The 19,000-nt window shown below is 40.7% G+C and overlaps 1 protein-coding gene across 2 annotated transcripts in view; it reads left to right on the top strand.

The window, feature by feature from the left end:
• The first annotated feature begins 3,749 nt into the window (after positions 1–3,749).
• The window catches only part of maea (macrophage erythroblast attacher, E3 ubiquitin ligase), a 38,061-nt gene continuing 22,810 nt past the window's right edge, over positions 3,750–19,000 (top strand). The window contains exons 1-3 of one of the 2 annotated variants that reach the window (XM_042343281.1): positions 3,750–3,792; positions 5,767–5,949; positions 17,148–17,351. In XM_042343281.1, the coding sequence (XP_042199215.1) occupies positions 3,772–3,792; positions 5,767–5,949; positions 17,148–17,351 (408 nt within the window). In that variant the 5' untranslated portion in view covers positions 3,750–3,771. Of the gene's footprint in view, positions 3,793–4,820; positions 4,851–5,766; positions 5,950–17,147; positions 17,352–19,000 lie in introns of those variants that run through there. The other variant, XM_042343285.1, reaches the window with a different exon arrangement.

Here is a 19,000-nt window from a genome sequence, read left to right on the forward strand (position 1 = left end):
TCCTATTCTCCCGTGGATGCTTTATACGAGCCTACCCTAGCACTGTGTAGCTTCGGTAGGGTGCGATTTAGAAACAATCCAGGAAGGGACTATTTTTTGAACAGAAGGAAAATATGTTTGTTTACTTACCAAAGTATCTATCCTTTAGTCTTCCAAACCCAATATTAAGCAGTTTCCTAAAGAACTCAAGTAATAAAATCATCTGGACTCCAAGTTCTCATGGCTGTAGGAGGATTTGGGTCACACACCAAAAAAAAAAAGGTTGATTTTAGCACGGGAGCTCCACATCAACCTTCTGCAGATATGCCCAAGCCCCCAGCTTTATACTGGTGCTCAATTATCCGTGCGAGCTGGTGCTCAATTATCACAAAAGTTAAAACCAGCCCTTGTTAGCTCCCTTAACATAGGTTGATCATCAATGACCATAAAAGGTAGTGACAGGGTTTATCCTCCTATCATACTGTCATTTATTGGGCTATTTTCATACAGATAATCTTCCAGTGCGTTTTAATGCGTTTTCCATTTATTAAGATCAGACAAATGTGTCTATAGTTGACAGATGTAACGTTTACAACTCTGAATAAAACATCCACATTTACTTGTTTCCAGTCTATTGGTTGAAATTCTGGTGGACAAGTATTGAAATAATTATTGTCATTTAGTTTTTGTTTTCCCGCCCAAATCAGTTACATTCACATCGTCCGTAGAACCATCTAGCAATCGGTAATTGGTGCAGCCGATCACAGCCTGGCAAGCTCAAACCCATTCAAAACAATTACTTGCATTTATATAATAGCCTTCATGCAGGATAGCACCTTGGAGTGTTTTGGAGAAAGGTTTGCATAGTTAGTAGCCCAATCGAGGGAAGAGGGGAAATGACTGTAGATATGATCGAAGAGAAGGGTCTTTAAGGTAGTTAGGGAAGTCAACAATGTCAACAATTTCAAAGTGCTGTTTTTGATGAGATGAGCTGACGTTGACTGTAAAGCAGGTAAGCTGATCTCGACCCAAAGACAATTTTCTTAAAAATGGCTTGCACAAACACTTGTCAGCTATAAATCAGCATTGATCTTTACTGGTGAACCAGGGTGAGGATCGGGAATAGGAGCAGTTCGGGAGGCGATAGGGGCAAGGGTGTCGAGTGTGGTGGAGAGGGTGCTGTGGAGGAGATAAATGCAGAGGATGGTTGGTGCAGGAGGTGAGCTGGAGTGAGGAGTTCAGAGGACTCCAGGGCATCGAGAGGGATTGCGGGGAGATCTTCTTCCAGGGTGGTAGGAGATGGTGGTACGTTTGGAGGCAGTGGGAGAGGGATATAGGAGTTGAGGGAGATGAAATAGTGGTTCGGGCCCAATCTCAGGTGAAGAAGGTGACCAAAGGCGCAGTCAAAAAGAAAGGTCTTCAGCTGAGACCTGAAAATAGGAAGAGAGGTGGCGAGAATAATAATAGGAGATGAGAACAATTCATTCCATCAAGTGAACCATGGCATAAAAATTATGTATCTGACATAACTATTTGATTGTGCTTTAATTGCTTTAATCAAAATTGGTCATTCACCACCTGGCTCTTTGTCAGACATGGTTTGTGCACATATTGGCTGCTGAGTTTGCCTACAAATACGCAGTCACTGCACTTAATTACTGTAAAACACTTTTTCTACAATTTGACATTATACATGTTAAATCAAACGCAGGGATTATTTTTATTATTATTGGTGCTCACCATTACATCCTCAACATTTCGAGACATGCTTTATGTGAAAGGCATTATACCTTTCACAGGATGCTATAATGCAATGTATACTGTCTACTTTTTCATTGAAAGGTGCGTGCCAGCTCAGGAGGTATTTCTGTTTTTAGGTGAGAACAGGCTTCGATAGTAGCGGGATCTGGGCATCATTTTGGGATCTTTTCCATTGCCTCAACATAAGCCTTAACCATTTCATGATAGATGTCTTCCAACGACCAAAAATTTGGAGATTCAATTGGGAATAAAGTATGTTAATCCTAACTAATAGATAATATTAATCCTTACAAATGGTCTAGCAACTTTAATGTCGGGAGGACATCCCAAAGCGCTTTGCAGAATATACTGTAAAGTCACTGTTTTGTAGGAGACAATTTTACGCAAAGCAATGTCCCAGACAACCATAGAGTGAATAAAGTAGATGTTCTTTTAATGAGTGGGTGTCTTTGTATGAAGAATCAAAGAAAAATAGAAATATGGAGAGAATGTGATTTTCAGTGTCGTAATTAGAAGGGTGATTATTATTACATTGGCAGATATTCTGCTCCTGGAAATATCCCAGTGGATTAGCTCATTAGGTAAACTCCCCCTCTTCCCTGCCCTGATTTTGTGAAAATGTTGGACCCAAAACTGCTTGCTGTTGTGTTTTAAACTAGCTATCCCACGTAGATTAGCTATTTTTCCCATGCCAGTCTTTGGGATCTTGCTGCTGTAAATGACGGACATGTTTGCTTGTGAAAAAAACAGTCACTACGCTTGACAGCAATTACCTGTGAAGTGCTTTCAGACGTTTCATGATTGAATATAATTTACATTTATGAAGGATGTTTTGATGTGATAAGGCACTCATTTTGGTAACAAAAATTGCAATGCAATTGCAAAATGACTTGAAAATACATTTGAATAGGGACTTGAAGGGTTATTACAAAGTGCCTACCAAAAATAAACAGGAATTTACAATGATATTTTAAGGATGCCAACAGTAAGTAGACTTTTGTTACCAAGTAATCTCGGGGCCCAATTTCAAGTTAATGCTTCATTCCATTTCTTTGTAGGTGACACTGGATCAAATTGCAGCTGCAATAGAAATGCCTGCGCTATTTTCTACAACAGTTCCCATTATATGTACCCGTTCAACATTGAGTTCCACGTCTTTGCATCTGCCATGTTTTACGTTATGTGGAAGAACTTTGGGGCGTTCCCTGGAAGAGCACAGAGCTCTGAAGGTTACCTTTAGGACCTACAGTCTAATGGCAGGTCCAGTTCTGGGAGCTGCAGTGTTGGCAGCCACAATAATAATAATAATAATCCTTGCATTTGATATAGCGCTTTTCACGTCGGGAGGACGTCCCAAAGCGCTTCACAGAACACACTGTAAAGTGAATTGACTGTATAGGGGATTCTCATTGGTGTACAGCTCACAGTGGGACATTCAACAGCTATGCTTTATCTATACGGTATCACGGTGCTTTGGCTTAATGTCTGCAGCAGCTGCAGCCGGTCTGGTCAATTATAGAGTTGACAAAACATCTCTGGATTATTGCAAAAACCCCACCAGGAAGCTGATGGCAATCTGCTGGTGCGCACAGCAATGTGCTCTTGGTTTATGTCCTGGTGTTCCATCGTGGCTGCTGTTTGTGGGGAAACACAGTCCCCTCACACGAGGCTGAACTTGTCATTATCTGTCCTGGTCATCACTGAGAAATACCTACAGCATCTGTTCACACGTCGATCAAAATCCCAGGCGGGGGCGGGGCGGGGGCGGGGGCGAGAGTGGGGGCATTTGCTGCGCTGAATCTTCCGATTGGTCAGAATGTACATCGATCAATATTGAGGGCGGCGCATGGGCGGGACGAAGAGCCTATTGTCTTATTGTCCCGTGGCTCCACGCGGCCCGGGGGTGGGAGGGGGGAGTTGAAGGGTGGAACTTCCGCTCTACTAAGCAGGTTGGGTTGGTCAGTGTATACGTCTATCAGCAGTGCGCGCGGGTGATTGGCTGTTTGGGAGAGCGAGGGGGAGGGGGCGAGGATGACGGCAGCTTCACGTCAGGTGTGTTGTGCTGCGCTCTCCCCCGTGACGTCAGGCTGACCAGCAAAACGAAGGGGGAAAGCGGAGCCACAGCAGAGGAAATCATTACTTTTATATACATATTATATATATATATACACACACACACACGAAACTCTGGCCCCGTAAACTTTCTGTTAAATTAACTCGTTTCTTTCTCCGCGCCCGGGGGGGAGGAGGAAGAGGAGGAAGAAGAAGAAGATGAACTGTCGTCTCGCGCTCCACTCGGTTTTCGTATTTTTTAAAAAAAAGTCGGTTTGACTTCGACGAAGTTGATTGACGAACGGGGACAAACTTTTTGCCTTTGAATAAACCCCATCCGATTCCCCTCCTCTCTGACACACACACACACACACACATTCTCCCTTTCTCTCTCATTTTTTTTCACTAACACTCCCTCTCCTCTCTCTCTCTCTCTCTCACACACCCCCTTTTTTTCTCTGATTTTCTCTCACGCTTTTTTTCTCACTCTCGCAAACATCCTCTTCCTCTCTCCCTCTCTCTCTCTCCCTCCGTCTCTGTCTGTCTTGTCTGTCTGTCGCCCTCACGTCCGGTCTGGTCTACCCATGTTGCCTCGGAGTATTGATAGTTGAGATAAGATGGCGGTGCAGGAGTCCGCTGCTCAGCTCTCGATGGCGTTAAAGGTGCAGGAATACCCACTCTGAAGGTACGGCTGTTGGTGAACCCCGAGGCCGCCGCGCCTGTCCGTGTCCCCCCCTCCCCCCCCCCACCCCCCACCCCCATCCTCGGCTGCTTCACCCATTTTCTGAGCAGAAAGAAGGGCTGCTATTTTTGAGTGAAAACACGACCTTTTTTAGTCGCTGACTGAGGGGAGGGGGGAAAAAAAAAAGAGGCCGTTTCAACCTCTTTTGCAGCTATTTTTCCGAGGCAAATCGTTTGTGTCACCGCCCCCACCCAGTGCCGAATTCAAGGTGAAACCAAACCGCGCGGTGGTTGGTTTTCTCTCTTTTATGTAAAACGGTAATCGATGTATTCTGTGTGTGGCTGTTCGGGAGGGGGAGGATGGCGAGAATGCCACGGTGCTGCTTGCGATTAATGTTCAATACAAAATGTCACATTCACTTGTCAGGTTTTTTTTTCCCCCCTTTGTGAGGTTCGGCAAACTGAGAGCAACTGTGGTCCTTGTGAGCGACCCGGAAATTGTAAACAAAAATGTTCAGACTGTCATTATACTGAGAAGAAGCTCAAAAGAACATTGGGGGAGGAGAGAAAGTAGGGGAATGGGAAGACAGTAACAGGCTTCAGTGGGGCAGCTGCGATGGGCAGAATGGCCTCTTTTTGTGTTGTCAACTTTCTATGATTCGTGTAAAGTTGGGACCCATTACAGAAGTATAAAACCAAATGAGAGTATCTTATTTCGTAAACACTACTATTTAATGTTCTGCTATTTTATGCTGCGGCCTACACTGCAATGGGAGTCAGATTCCTATTAAATTAATTGGTTTGTCTAAACAAAGCAGCAATGTTTCGGGTTTGTATTCTCCTCTCCCCCTCCCCTGAGGTGGTTTGTGATTAAATAGTACAGTAATGTGTTAGAAAAGGTTGACTTTTAAAATCTATTCTCCTCTGCAACATGCTTATGGGTTATTTTAGTCTGAATCAAATATTGACAAGTTGCTATATGATGCTTTTTCTTGCAGCCTGGCTGGACATTCACTGTTGTAAATAAACTGTTGGATTAGAACATTTTAGTTACATCATTGATGAGTCAGTGTTTTTCTGGAAATTGTTGACATTTCAGAAAGTCAGCCTTTCTCTTCCCAAACAAATAGTCAGTGATTTATTTTCCTATGTGAAAATACAAAAACATTCTTTCATTTAAAGATTCAGTTTTTCAGTGAGAGAACCATTTTTAACCAAAGAAATATGAATCCAAATAATATCATTGATTGTTTCAGCATTTTGCAACCAAACAATTTTAACCTTTGTTTGTAGGTACCTTATGAAACTTTGAACAAGCGCTTTCGAGCCGCTCAGAAAAATATTGACCGAGAAACAAGTCATGTGACCATGGTAGTTGCAGAACTAGAGAAAACCTTGAGCAACTGCCCAGCTGTGGATTCTGTAGTGACCTTGCTGGATGGAGTGGTGGAGAAACTCAGCGCCTTAAAGAGAAAGGTACAATACATGTTCTATGTTATGGTTCGTAACAAACATCAAATGACCCTGGAACAATCTGTTTCACAATATTGTCAGTCTTAATTTATAATATTAAATGCTTTGTAATGTAAGTACTGCATGTTAACTTTTTAAAAATACTTTTGCTTATCTTTGTTTTGTTTTAGTTTGTTTCACTGATTATTATTCACCAAATCTGCCATTAGTTACTTGTTGTAGACAGTAAATATATCCGGGTTCACTTTGAGGTAATCTTCATATCACAATAACTGGAAAACTATTCACTGGTGAGAGCAGTTACTAGTGCCTGCCTTTCCGATTCCTTTGAGATGCACACTCCTTGGTGGGACGCATCCTGCTCACCTAACCCTGGAGAGTATCTGCACAGGTTGGCGAGAGTCAAAGCTTTGGGACTGCAGAATGTGTGTTTGCTGACTGGCAAACGTTGTGCTACTTGTCCTGCTGGGACAATCGTATCTTCTTGGGCTTTGACTTGAAAATCTCAAGTAGCAGAGACAACCTAATTAATTTAATAAAACTTGCTCAAGTCTTATCTTTATAAATCGTATTATCGCCTGTCGTATGCACCAGAGTCCCATTCAGTTTCCTACCTAAGATTTTTTTGCACGAATTGTATTTTATAAAGCAAATTGTCTCCTAATTCGTAATGCTACCAGTTGCATTGAATCGCGGGAAATAGTCTGACATGTGGACGCATGCGCACTTACCACTGCATGGAAGTATGCATGCACAGTGGAGATTTCACCCACAAAATATACAGTCAATTCACTTTGCAGTATATTCTGTGAAGCACTTTGAGACGTCTCGAAGACGTGATAAAGCGCTTTATCAAATGTTGTAATTATATAATAGATTAATGATTAAATTGGATTTTATATGACTTATATGACAAGTTTGCTTGTAATTCATACTTTGTGCAAGTCATATTAAATGTTATACTCCCGACTGATTAAGACTTCTGTGAGTTTCACTAAATTGTTATGTTCTGTGAATTTTTTAATCGTTTCAGTTGAAGCAATGCTTGTTATGCCATTCTTTGGAATAAAGCCTTTTGATGCAGCTTCCTTATGCTGCAAGGCTCAGTAATGCTTCCAAGTAAATGCACCCAAAAATGACACCAGTACTTTCTTTTTACAATAATGCTAGTCCGACCCCATTATAATGTGACTTGTTATAGTGTGGGTAGTGGACCAGAGGTGGTATGCTTTCACTCCTAACAGGCATGTGCACGAATCTTGCCAGTTACCGTCAAAAGTCATATCAATAGTGACCTGATGACTCGGAAGTGGGATCTGAATCCTTTTTTTTATTTCAATTGTAATGCACGGTTCAATTTTATGGACCCAAAACACCACGTTGTAATACCAGTGTATTTGTTGGTAATCCTTTTTAAACATGCTTGCCTGCAAATACACAGTTACTCCATTTCACAGTAAATCCTGTGAAGCGCTTTGGGATGTTCTTATCACGTGACAAGGTACTATATCAAATGCAAGGATTATTATTATTATGTTGGATGAGATTATCCATGTGATAAATGTACTTACTATGGTGGGTGAATGTGAACTATTCTGCCCTGGATAGTAAATTTAGAGCTTGGTGGTGTGTACCTAAAATGGGAAAATGCTAAGCACATACTATCCAATCATTCAGTGCCAGAAATTATATCAATGGCAAACTGATGACTCGGATTTATCAACTAGCAGGGAATAAAACTCATTCCCAGATCAAGTTTAGTGCATTCCCAGATGAGTAGAGAGTTGTCCCCAGGACATTCGTATCCTGAATTTGTGCAGAATTAAAAGGTTAATGTTAATCAGAATCTAATTATTAGATCAAGCGGTTTGAAAAAGATCCTGATTCTGTGACTCACCTGAAACATAAACTTTGTTTTAAATAAAAACAATGAAATGCACAGGTCCTTATTATGATTGCATTTTTTAATTGATTTGTGATTATTATGATTGTGCAATTTGTTCCACTTGAGTGCTCCAAGACCCTAAGCGAGTCGAGGGTGTTAAGTAAATGGAAATTGTTAGTGTTATCGTTGCTATACGTAGTAGAGTGCTAAATGCAATGGATTACAGATGCAGTCTAATCATTTTTTACAAAATTCTGATATTTGTATATTAACAAGCATTAAATTGCCTGTTCTGAAGAAATACAAACTTTTTGTACCTAAAATAGATATTTTCTAAACAGGTACACCTTAATCCATAGGCTGACAGCAGCGTCAGGGAATGCCATTTTCCAAAACTTCATCCTGCAAGCTATAACATTAAAATTGTTGCCTTACAAGAGTACCTTCATTACTGTAATATTAATCATACACACTTAAAACATTATTTTTGTAACTTAAACATTTATTTCTGATCAGTCTGACTTCCTTCTATCCTTTTCATGCTTCATAGATATGACCAGGTTAACATTAATATATCTCATCCATGGTATTGACAACTTGAGTGCACTAAATGGGCTAACCTGTCCACTGGATTCTAAAGATTAATTCATTGTTGTATGCTTCAGCTATTTTGAATATTTCCTGTATTTTTTTCTGTCAGATTGGAATTTTGGTGAAACAAGTACTGTCAGTTTAGGTGGTGGTAATGGCAGTTTTTGCATTGGCCACTCATTAATCACAATTTTGATCCACATAGATTTTTTGTTCTGTCTGTTTCAAAATGCAACCCGTGAGTGATAGTGCACCAAAGTATCATTCCTCATTTTTTTTGTGTATGTTTGTGTTTATTTCTTTGCAACGTAAATCATTTCTTAGGCAAATATACAACATCTTCTGACCTGGCATTAGTATTTTGTAATATCCTCTTTACTCTTAGTTTCTTATATCTCCCTGGTTGGAAATTACCAGCCTTCAGCAGGCAGAAATCATTTTGTAATCATCAAACAATATTCTTGGATCGCTCTAGCACAATTGGGGGGGTGGGGTAATAAAATACAAATGTTACCTTTTTAAAAAAAAACATCTTTCTGTACAACAGGAATTCTGATGAAATATTAGTCATTTAGCTCACTCTGTAAAAAATCACTTAGTAAGTATGTTATTGTTCATAATTGGCTTGAAGTTGAAGAACTACATGACAATTTAATGTCAAAATTAAATTCTGCTTTGACCAAAAAAGTATTAGATTCCTTCCACCAGTGGGGAGCCAGTAATAAGAGGAGACAAATTTAAGATAACCACAGAGCCTAGTCAATAGGAGGTCAGAAAAATAAACCTTTGGATAGAGAGTTGGTTAGAATTTGGAAATCTACCACAAATTGTAGTTAAGGCAAGAATTCATCAATATTTTAAATCGGAAATGAGATATTGAAAAAGAAGAATATTAAAGGATGTGGATAGGGAGCAGGAGAATGGGATCAGAGTCAATAGTAAAGTGACAGAAAATTTGCCAACGGTGCAGGAAGCTGCTAACTCGTGCATTGTTCTTGTTTGATTTGCATATGTGATGAACTTCTCTCCCTTGTGGTGCAAGCTACAGTAAAACTGCATCTAATTTGCAGCTTTGTGAAAATATTAATACTGCCTTTCGTGTCAGGAGGACGTCTATGAAGCATTGGGCCCTACTGTCTTGTATTGGTATTGTAGGTATTCCAACTATGTTTTGGGGGAAAACCTGTTCACAGGACTCAGAAGGAAAATTCCTCTGCTTATATAAATTCAGTGTTGCCAGCTGGATATTTCAGCAGCACAGCTGCACTTAGTTTAGGTTATTGGACAGATTATTCATCTTGCGAATAAATCATTGAACTTTTTTTTAAAACAGACTTGAATTTGCCTTTTCCTGTGTAGAGTTAACTTATCTCAGCTGTGGCAGCAAGTAGCAATGGTTCGACTGGCCACAACGCCCTTCGACTTTCCACTCCTGATTGCTATCTCGTGACTCCTGCAGGAAGATGTGCAGTGTGGACAGGATCATTGTCAAGACTCACACATTTGCAAATAGCTGCCTGAACTTCAAAGTATCAATATAGAGACTTTCAGATTACAAATTAGAGTGATTTCCTGTGGAGTGCTGTTCCGTAGTGGTTAGAACACTTGCCTTGTAAGCGAGTAGACCCAAGTTCGATTCCTTGGCTGGATAAAACCTTAGGCTAGTTTTCTTACTCCACACATGTCTGTTAACCTAGCAGTAAGCAGGAACACGGTTGTTAATCGATTGGCGGATCGCTTTCTGTGGATGATAATCCCTTTAAAAAGAAATGTGGTCACTCAACCCACGACTGTTTGTGGGACACAGGCTGCTGCGTTTTAACCACCAAATATACATTCAATTCATGTTACGGTATATTCGGTGAAGGCTTTTGAGATGTCTTGATAATGTGATAAGGCGCAATATCAAATGGAAGGATCATTATTACTATTATTAATAACTTGGTTGCAGGAAAAGATGGAGGGGAAATAAGGAATTACAGTTACTTAACTAGCTAGCTAATTAGATGGTTAGGTAGCCTCTTCCCCTAAAAAAAAATCCTCTATTTAAATGTATCTTGTACTACAGCACATTAAACTTCACTTAACTGCTGTATAAAGTTGATCATCTAAAACTCTGCAGCCCGTGTCCTCCTGCACCAGACTCCGTGATCCTATTACCCCCATCCTCGCTTGACTCCACTGGCTTCCCATCACACAAAGGCTACAGTTCAAGATCCTGCTCCTCACCTTGAAAGCCCTCCATGGCCTCGCTCCCCTCCAAATCTGCGACCTACTAAATCCCTGCCCACTTTCTCCACTCAGGGGCTCCTGCTTCACACCCCTGCTTCGCCTGCCCTATCATTGGCAGGCTTTCTGCCACTCTGCCCCCACCCTCTGGAACTCCATCCTGTAGTCACTCCGCCTCGACCCTTCCCTTGCCTCCTTCAAGACCCGTCTGAAGACCCTCCTCTTCAACCATGCCTTCCTTCACCCTCTGCCTTCCACCCTCCCTGATCCGGACCCCCAGCTCGGGTCCGAAATACTGATAGTCCAGCAACTTGGGACGTCCTCCTGACACGAAAGGCACTATGCAAATGTAATTTTGTTGTTGTAAAGTTATTTGTATCTATGAGAGTTTGCATCGTGAAACCTTTTAAGATGTTCCTTTTATGAATAATGGTCTGAAAGTGAGTTTAGGAAATGTTTTGTTCCTGCATTTATATTACTGTAAAGTTAGTATTTTATTTGAAAATATAACAAATGCAAAATCAAACTTTGCTAAATGATAAAACACAAACAAGTTTTTTTGGTCTGACACAGTTTATACTGCACCTTTTATGAGAAGAAAATGGCAGCAAATCCCTGAAAGAAAACAGTTTTAAAAATAACTTGGAACCAAGACATGCCTTTCACAGTGATTTAGGCTGGAATCCAGTTGTCAACTGTGAAGGGGCGTGTGTTTGTCCAAGGCATCGATTCACACCAGCATGGTGTAAATCAATTCAGGTCTACTCAATAAAGCTTTTAGGCTGCTCAAGAACTTTTAAGGACAGTTTTCAATGTTACAGAATCAGTCACTCAACCAGCTCTTCAACAGTTTTTAAAAACTACTCGCAGTGGTTAGAGGAGCACTATGCATGCAAATCGGCTTCCACTACCCTTTCAGGCAATGCATTTCAGAAACTTGCTGTGTGAAAAAAATTCTTCTCACTTCCCCTTGGGTTCTTTTAACAAGTATTTGGGAAATATGGGAAATATATATTCATCTTTCTTCACTGAATCACTTTCAGCTTCAGTCTCACCAACAGTCACCAGGTGAATGAACAATTTTACCCAGAGCATTATTGATTAACCCCCCCACCCCAGGCAAAAATACCTCTAAATAATATAATAGGATCTTTGCATCCACCTGTGGACAGACGACTGGGATGTTGCCATCTCCAACAATGTCCTCCAGGTGTGATAAGTACTATATAATATATATTTTTGTATCACATTATACAGTACATTTTCTAATGAACCATAGTAAATCCTTGCAATCCTTCCATAATTTTGAAACATCTCTGCCAAGTGTTTCACAGGGAATTATTGTAAAGTGTCGTGATTGTATTTGTAGGTGAATTTGGCAGCAGATTTGCACACAGTAATGTCTCACAAACAGCCCTGAGTGAAGGACCAATTTTATCTAGAGGACTGTTGGTCAAGAGTTTAGAGAAACTCAGAATCCATAACTGGGTACAATTTTGAATTCAGCAGCTGTGCATTTCTGTAGTAGGTTTATAGAAAGAGAAATGCCACATTTCCGAGTGCTAACTTTGGTCTGAATTATATAGTGATGTTCTAACCTTTAATGACCCTAACAAGTAACTGAAAGTGTTTGGCTTTAGCTTTGACAAATTATTTTTATTTGAAGTGTTTTTATTTTGAAATCTTATGAAGCCTGTAAATAGGATTTGTACAAAGTAAAATTGCTGTGTTTTTTTCAAAATGAGACCTTAAACAAAGGCATTGCTTATACTTGGCGACAAGCTAATTTCAGCAATTTATTGTTTTGCCCACAAAATATACAGTCAATTCACTTTACAGTATATTCTGTGAAGCTCTTTGAGATGTCTTAATGATGTGATAAAGCACTGTATCAAATGCATGGATTATTATTGCTTCCCTGCTGCATTAAAACTGGTGCTTTTCCTTTGATTGAATTAACAAAATGAAAACTGAGTGAATATGTTATTCAGATAAGTTCTTGCTCTAATACTTCACCAGTTTGCATTTGATATTTAAAGCAGAACTTTGTGATACAGACATGCTGGGAAAAGTTCTGCATTTAAAAATATTTAAAATGCATTGTCTGTTTAAACATAATATTGGTTTACATTCAGACAAATAATCTAAAAAGGTGATCCTCAGGGTGATCTATCTTTGCATTATCCAGTCAAAGCAGATGAAATTGCAGTTGGGCACACTGTAATCTGCAGGAGGTGACTGTTAATCACCCTCTTTGGGATTGGTTTTTATAAAAACAAAATTAGTTCTTTAGAAGGAAGAAAAATATTTGACAACAGACTTGGATGATAAAGCTATCAATACTCTGTTGTGTGATTATGGGGAATATACAAGTTGGGTTGTAATTTGCAACCATATAGCTATGTCTTTGCTTTGAATTGCTAGGTTGGATATTTAACTGAGAAATATGAAATTAGTGGTGAGGTATGTATGTCAGAATAAGAAAAATTCTTATTCTGTATACATGTGCTTTCTGTAAGGATTACTTCTGATCCTTTTATTCAAAAAAACACTTTATTACATTTTCACTGAGTTTTTTCCACAGTTGAGATTCTTGCTACGGTCATCTGCATATACTTATCTGTTAAAAAGACCTACCCTCTTTATGCATGAGTATCATATACACCTCCTCCTCCACATGTACATGCTTTTGAAATTGTTTAATGATGGGTGGGATGGAGGAAGCTGAGATTTGGCTACAAAATTCTGGCACAATAACCAAGCCATCTTGCAGTAAACCTTTTAAATATGTCTAGGGTGTGTTTTTCACGTGAATACTCTAAAAAGCACTTGTATTTGCTATTCTGGACGAATCCTTTAGATTCTCCATGGCTGATTTTGCAGTTCTTTGCCTGTACTTCCCAGATGTCTGCCTGCTTAGAGATAAATGTCTACCCGTTCCATACAACTTCCATTCATTGTCCTCTCCCTCTCTCCTTTCACCTCCCGACCATGAGACCTATCTCCTTGACAGTACTTTTGGCTATCCTCCCCATCCCTCCCCCACCACCACCAGCTTGGGCTCACAGTCAGTTGTGTTAAGCATTTTGAGATGTCGTTTTGACGTGAAAAGTGCTTTATATATAAATTATTTTGTTCTGAAGATCATCTTACTGAATATAATATATGGTGGGCAGCTGAAATTTTTGCTCAGGTTTGGCTTAAGAGCAGTCCCCTTTTTCTGTTATATGCTCAAAATGGCTTTCCGCAAATTGGCTTTTAACTTTTTAAAACAGCTAACTTCTATTGTATAAACAAAGGTATAACTTTGAACTGGTACCCACGGGTACTAACATGGTATGGAGAAAAGGTGAAATGATTTTGTTAGTGTAAAACATGCACTGAAAATGGATCAATGAGCATTCAATACATAAATTATGAGGAGTAATGCCTGCATTCTCATTACATATGATCTATGTATCTTCAATTTATAATTTGTGTAATATAGTACTTTAGAAAATTCTCATACAATTTGATTTTCAGAGTACCCAAAAAAGCTTTTGTGTTAATTATATTTGCAGTTTAAGGATTAACATTTAAATTAATTGACTGTTTCTCGGATTCTTTCTTGGAATGTTCGGGAAGTCTCCTCTCTCTTGGAAGTGCCAATTAATTATAATTATAACAATAATTATAATGTTAATGAAATGTCATTAACATTCTAATTATTAGAATGTTACTTTAAGAATTAAATGTCAGATAAAATAAACATTTACAGAGGATTGAAGCAGCGCGTTTAATTCTTGGAGTGAAGGATTCAGTGTGTTTCTGCAGCGCCAAGTGATACAGTGATGTATCACTTTAGGTTGCGTCATTGTTGGGACAGGGAAATATTTTTTTATTGCACAGGCACTGAAGTAAGAAAACAGATATGAATGATTTGGAAGAAGTTGAAAGTTAATTGGAAGGTTAATTTCAATAGGAAGTTTTTTTTAATAAAAACACTTTTTTCTACCTTGCTCGATATGTTTTAAATTTTACTTTATTTTCCCTCCCTGCGACTTTGGCCTTTACAGGCACAAGATGATGTTGACAACTAGCCTACTTCATAAGTTATTACGACTCTATAGGGATTTGTGTATTTCTGCATATTTTATTAAGATTTGATACATAGGTTGTAGAATCAGAATCATTTACTGATTATTTAAGCACAACCTGCCCTTTAACAAATACTTTTTGAGTGGTCACAATTGAGTGGTCCATATATTTTCAAGTGTTCATTTCAACAACAACTTGCATTTATATAGTGCCCTTCATGCAGAGTCGTTTTGGAGTGTATAATTAGTGTTAATTTGTGAATTAACACTAATTCACTAGATTGAAGCAATTGACTACAATTTGTCAGATAAACTGGTCTATAGTTATCTGGCTAATCTATATGAAGTTTATACAGTAACATTTGCATAAGTTTTATACTTATAAATAATCTAATCGTCTTAAGTCGTACATGCACCTGAGTCCATTCAGTTTCCTATCAAATCCATTTAGATTTCTTTGCACTAGTCTTATTAATCATATCCTAATTTGTAAACCTGCTCCCCTATCCTCCATTTCACCCGCACTTACTGGCTGCATTGAATAGAGGCTAGTGACATCCTGACTGGTTGCAGCACTTAGCGACTGGCTGCATTGAATTGCAGGAAACATAGTCTTGATCTGTCGACGCATATGCAGAAGAACTTAAATTCCCGCGATGCCAATGCTTGCCGATAAGTGCGCATACGGCAATGGATCAAATCGCATTGAATCGCGGGAAATGTAATCTTGACTAGTCCACGCATGTGCACTTACTGGCTGCATTGAATTACATATGGCAATGTAGATTATTGATTAAATGGGATCTTATATGACTTGCACAAGTTTACGTGCAACTCGAACTTTATGTAAATCATATTAAATGTCATGTTCCTGCCAGATATGATGTGTGTGAGTTTTATTATATGCTGGAGGTTTTTTTATTCGAATCCACAACAGAACTTTAGCTGACATTCCAGCGAGTGCTATATTTTTGGAGTCGCTGTCTGAGAGACGAGGAGCTAAACCCTAGTTATTCAAAGAATACAATACAAATAAAGAGGAAACTCCCCCAGTCTTGCCCATCATTTAAGGACTGTTTAGTCTGTTTTTTATCTGCAAAAAAATGGAGTTTTGGGGCCTGTTTGTTTTGTCAAGCATGGAAATCTTGAAACTATTTTGCTAATTTTTGCAGCAAGTACAATTAAAATGTTAGTCAGCACAGTATTAAACATACAGAATGTAGTTTCCAAATTGAGCAAAAGAAAATATAATACAACAACAAGATTGCAATTATAGAACGCCTTTCACGTCGGGAGGACACCCCAAGGCGCTGGACAGTTGGGTCGGGACCCGAGCAGGGGGGAAATGGTCAGGGTGAGGGAAGGGAGGGAGCGAGGAGGGGGAAATGGTCAGGGTGAGGGAAGGGAGGGAGCGAGGAGGGGGAAATGGTCAGGGTGAGGGAAGGGAGGGAGCGAGGAGGGGGTAGAGAGTCAAGAGGGGAGCTGAAGGCTCGGTTGAAGAGAAACGTCTTGAGACCGGCTTTGAAGGAGGAAAGGGAGGAAGCGGCGAAGGCACTGGGGGATGGAGTTCCAGAGCCTCGGGGCTGAGAGGCTGAAGGCCCGACCACCGATGGTAGGGCGGTTGGGGCGGGAGATGTGGAGCAGATCGGAGCCAGAGGAACGGAGGGTACGGGCAGGTAGGTAGGGGGATAGTAGGTCGGAGAGGTAGGAGGGAGCGAGGCCGTGAATGGCCGTGTAGGTGAGGATGAGGATCTTGAATTCGATCCTCTGGGGGATGGGGAGCCAGTGGAGGCGAGCGAGGGTGGGAGTGATGTGGTTGTGAAGCCTGGTGCGGGACAGTACATGAGCTGCAGAGTTCTGAATGACCTACAGCTTGTGGAGGGAGGTGCCGGCAAGGCCGATGAGGAGAGAGTTCCTGTAGTCCCGGGGGGGATGGGAATGAGGGAGGAGAGGTTGGCTCCCCGGGTCTGTGTCCGGGGTGGCTGGCGAGTATGGTGGGGAATGGGGCAGTGGCTGCTGGACAGCCAACGCCGAGTGCCACGATGAGCCCGGCGGAGGATTCCTGGGCTGGAACAGAGGGAGGTTGTGGGAGGGTTAAGTGGTTATAGAAGGCGAGGGGACGGAGAGAGAGAGGAGGACAGAGAGGGAGAGATGCAGAGGGGGGAGGGTTTGGGGGGAGATAGGAGGGGGGAGGGAGAGAGGGGATGAGGGGACTCGGGTCAGAGAAGCAGCCATAGTGCGCACGCGGGGACCAGGAGCGAGCGGTCAGGTGGGTTAGCAATGTTTTGTTACCAAATGTATTTGAACAACATTCTGTATGATTCTAATATTTCTGAGCATAAATGAATTGGATTAATTGTCATATTACTGCAACCTGTTTAGTTTACAGATGCAAAAATAGTCTTGTTTTTCTCTTGCAGGCAGTTGAGTCGATACAAGCTGAAGATGAGAGCGCAAAATTGTGTAAACGTAGAATTGAACACTTGAAAGAACACAGCAGTGACCAAGCAGCAGCAGTTAATATGTGGAAGAAAAAACGCATGGACCGTATGATGGTGGAACACTTGCTGCGATGTGGCTACTATAACACTGCGGTTAAACTGACTAAACAGAGTGGAATTGAGGTGAGCTCAACCTGAAAGCAAGCACTGCTTTTTGTAGATTTTCAATTTTTATTTGAAAATAGAAGGGACATTTATTCCCTTCTAAAGGTGAGATGTTGGGCAAGTTTCCTTACTCCACACACCTCTGTTTACCTAGCAGTAAGTAGGAAAGCAGTTGTTAGTCAATTGGCAGATCGCTTTTCTGGGTGTAATAATTCCTTCAAAAAAAAAATAATTTGGTCTCAATCCATGACTGTTTGTGGGACACTGCTGTGCACAATTGGCTGCTATGTTTCTCCCTCAAAATATACCGTCAGTGCACTTTACAGTATATTCTGTGAAGAGTTTTGAGATGTCTAGAAGATGTGATAAGGCGCTATATCAAATGCAAGGATTATTATTCAGTTCATGTACCTTATTTGATATTATGTACCTCAGAATTTTCTGTGCTGCAGTTGTGTTTATATTGAACCAAGTGGGTCCCACAGCGAGTCTGAAGATAAGAACTAAGCTATATTATTGTATGATAGTCATTGTATTTCATTAATTGTATTCACTGCATAATTCTGACTGTCAATTTAGGATTTCCTCTGCAGCACACATTCTCATCTCTAGCCTTGTATTGCTGCCCCATTTATACTTCAGTATTGGTTTGACAGAGGCACTGGTTTTAAGACAACATGTCTGAGGTATATTGATAGCTGCAAATCTTGCTGTCGGGTTATAACACTTGTGTGTTGTACACATGCATACCAGATTCTCAAACTAAAAATAGCCAACAACAACTTGCACTTATATAGCGCCCTCCACGCAGGGTAGGGTCTCAGAGCGCTTAACAGTGGCAGAACCTGACTCTGAGCCTGGGTCGGTGGGGGAGCTGACCATAAGCATGGTCGAAAAGGAAGGTTAGGAAGGTTTTCAGATGGGACTTGAAAAAGGGGAGAGGGGGCAAGCCCTAATGTGGGGGAGGAAGGACAGCTGGGGGTCGAACCAGACGCCGAGATTGCACATAGGTTTGGTGAGTCTGAGAGAGATCCCGGGGAGGTTGAGAAGTTTATATCTGCAGGAGTGAAGACGTTGATGGGAGCCAAAGAGTATGGCTTCCGTCTTGTCCACATTCAGCTGCAGAAAGTTTACACTCATCCAGGCCCTGATGTCTGCCAGACAAGCTGATAGAACATCGGTGGACCTGGAGTTGGTACTGGAGGAGGCAAAGTAGATTTGTGTGTCATCTGCATACATGTGGAAGCTTACCCTGTGTCTGGATGACATCGCCAAGAGGGAGCATATAGATGAGGAAAAGATGAGGGACAAGGATGGAGCCCTGGGGTACCCCACAGGTGACCAGGCGGGGGCGGGAGGAGAAACCATTTGCCGAGATGAAGTGGAGGCTATTGGTTAAGTAGGACATGAACCATGCAATTGCCTTCCCACTAAGGTGGATGAGGGAGGAGAGGCCGTGGTGGAGGTCTTTATAAATGAATCCACCTTTGAAGGAGGCATCTTATGATGGAGTTGCCCAATAGTTTACATCATTATGCATTATTACACATTTTTAAAGCAAATTTGGTCATCAGAATGGGTTTTAGCTCCTATCCTATATCATTTTGAAAGTTTGAGATAACATGAAACATATTGAATCCATTTCAGCCTGTATTGGGAAATAGCCT

This window comes from Callorhinchus milii, unplaced genomic scaffold (genome assembly GCF_018977255.1).
Source record: "Callorhinchus milii isolate IMCB2004 unplaced genomic scaffold, IMCB_Cmil_1.0 Scaffold1, whole genome shotgun sequence".
Classification (NCBI taxonomy): Eukaryota; Metazoa; Chordata; class Chondrichthyes; order Chimaeriformes; family Callorhinchidae; genus Callorhinchus; species Callorhinchus milii.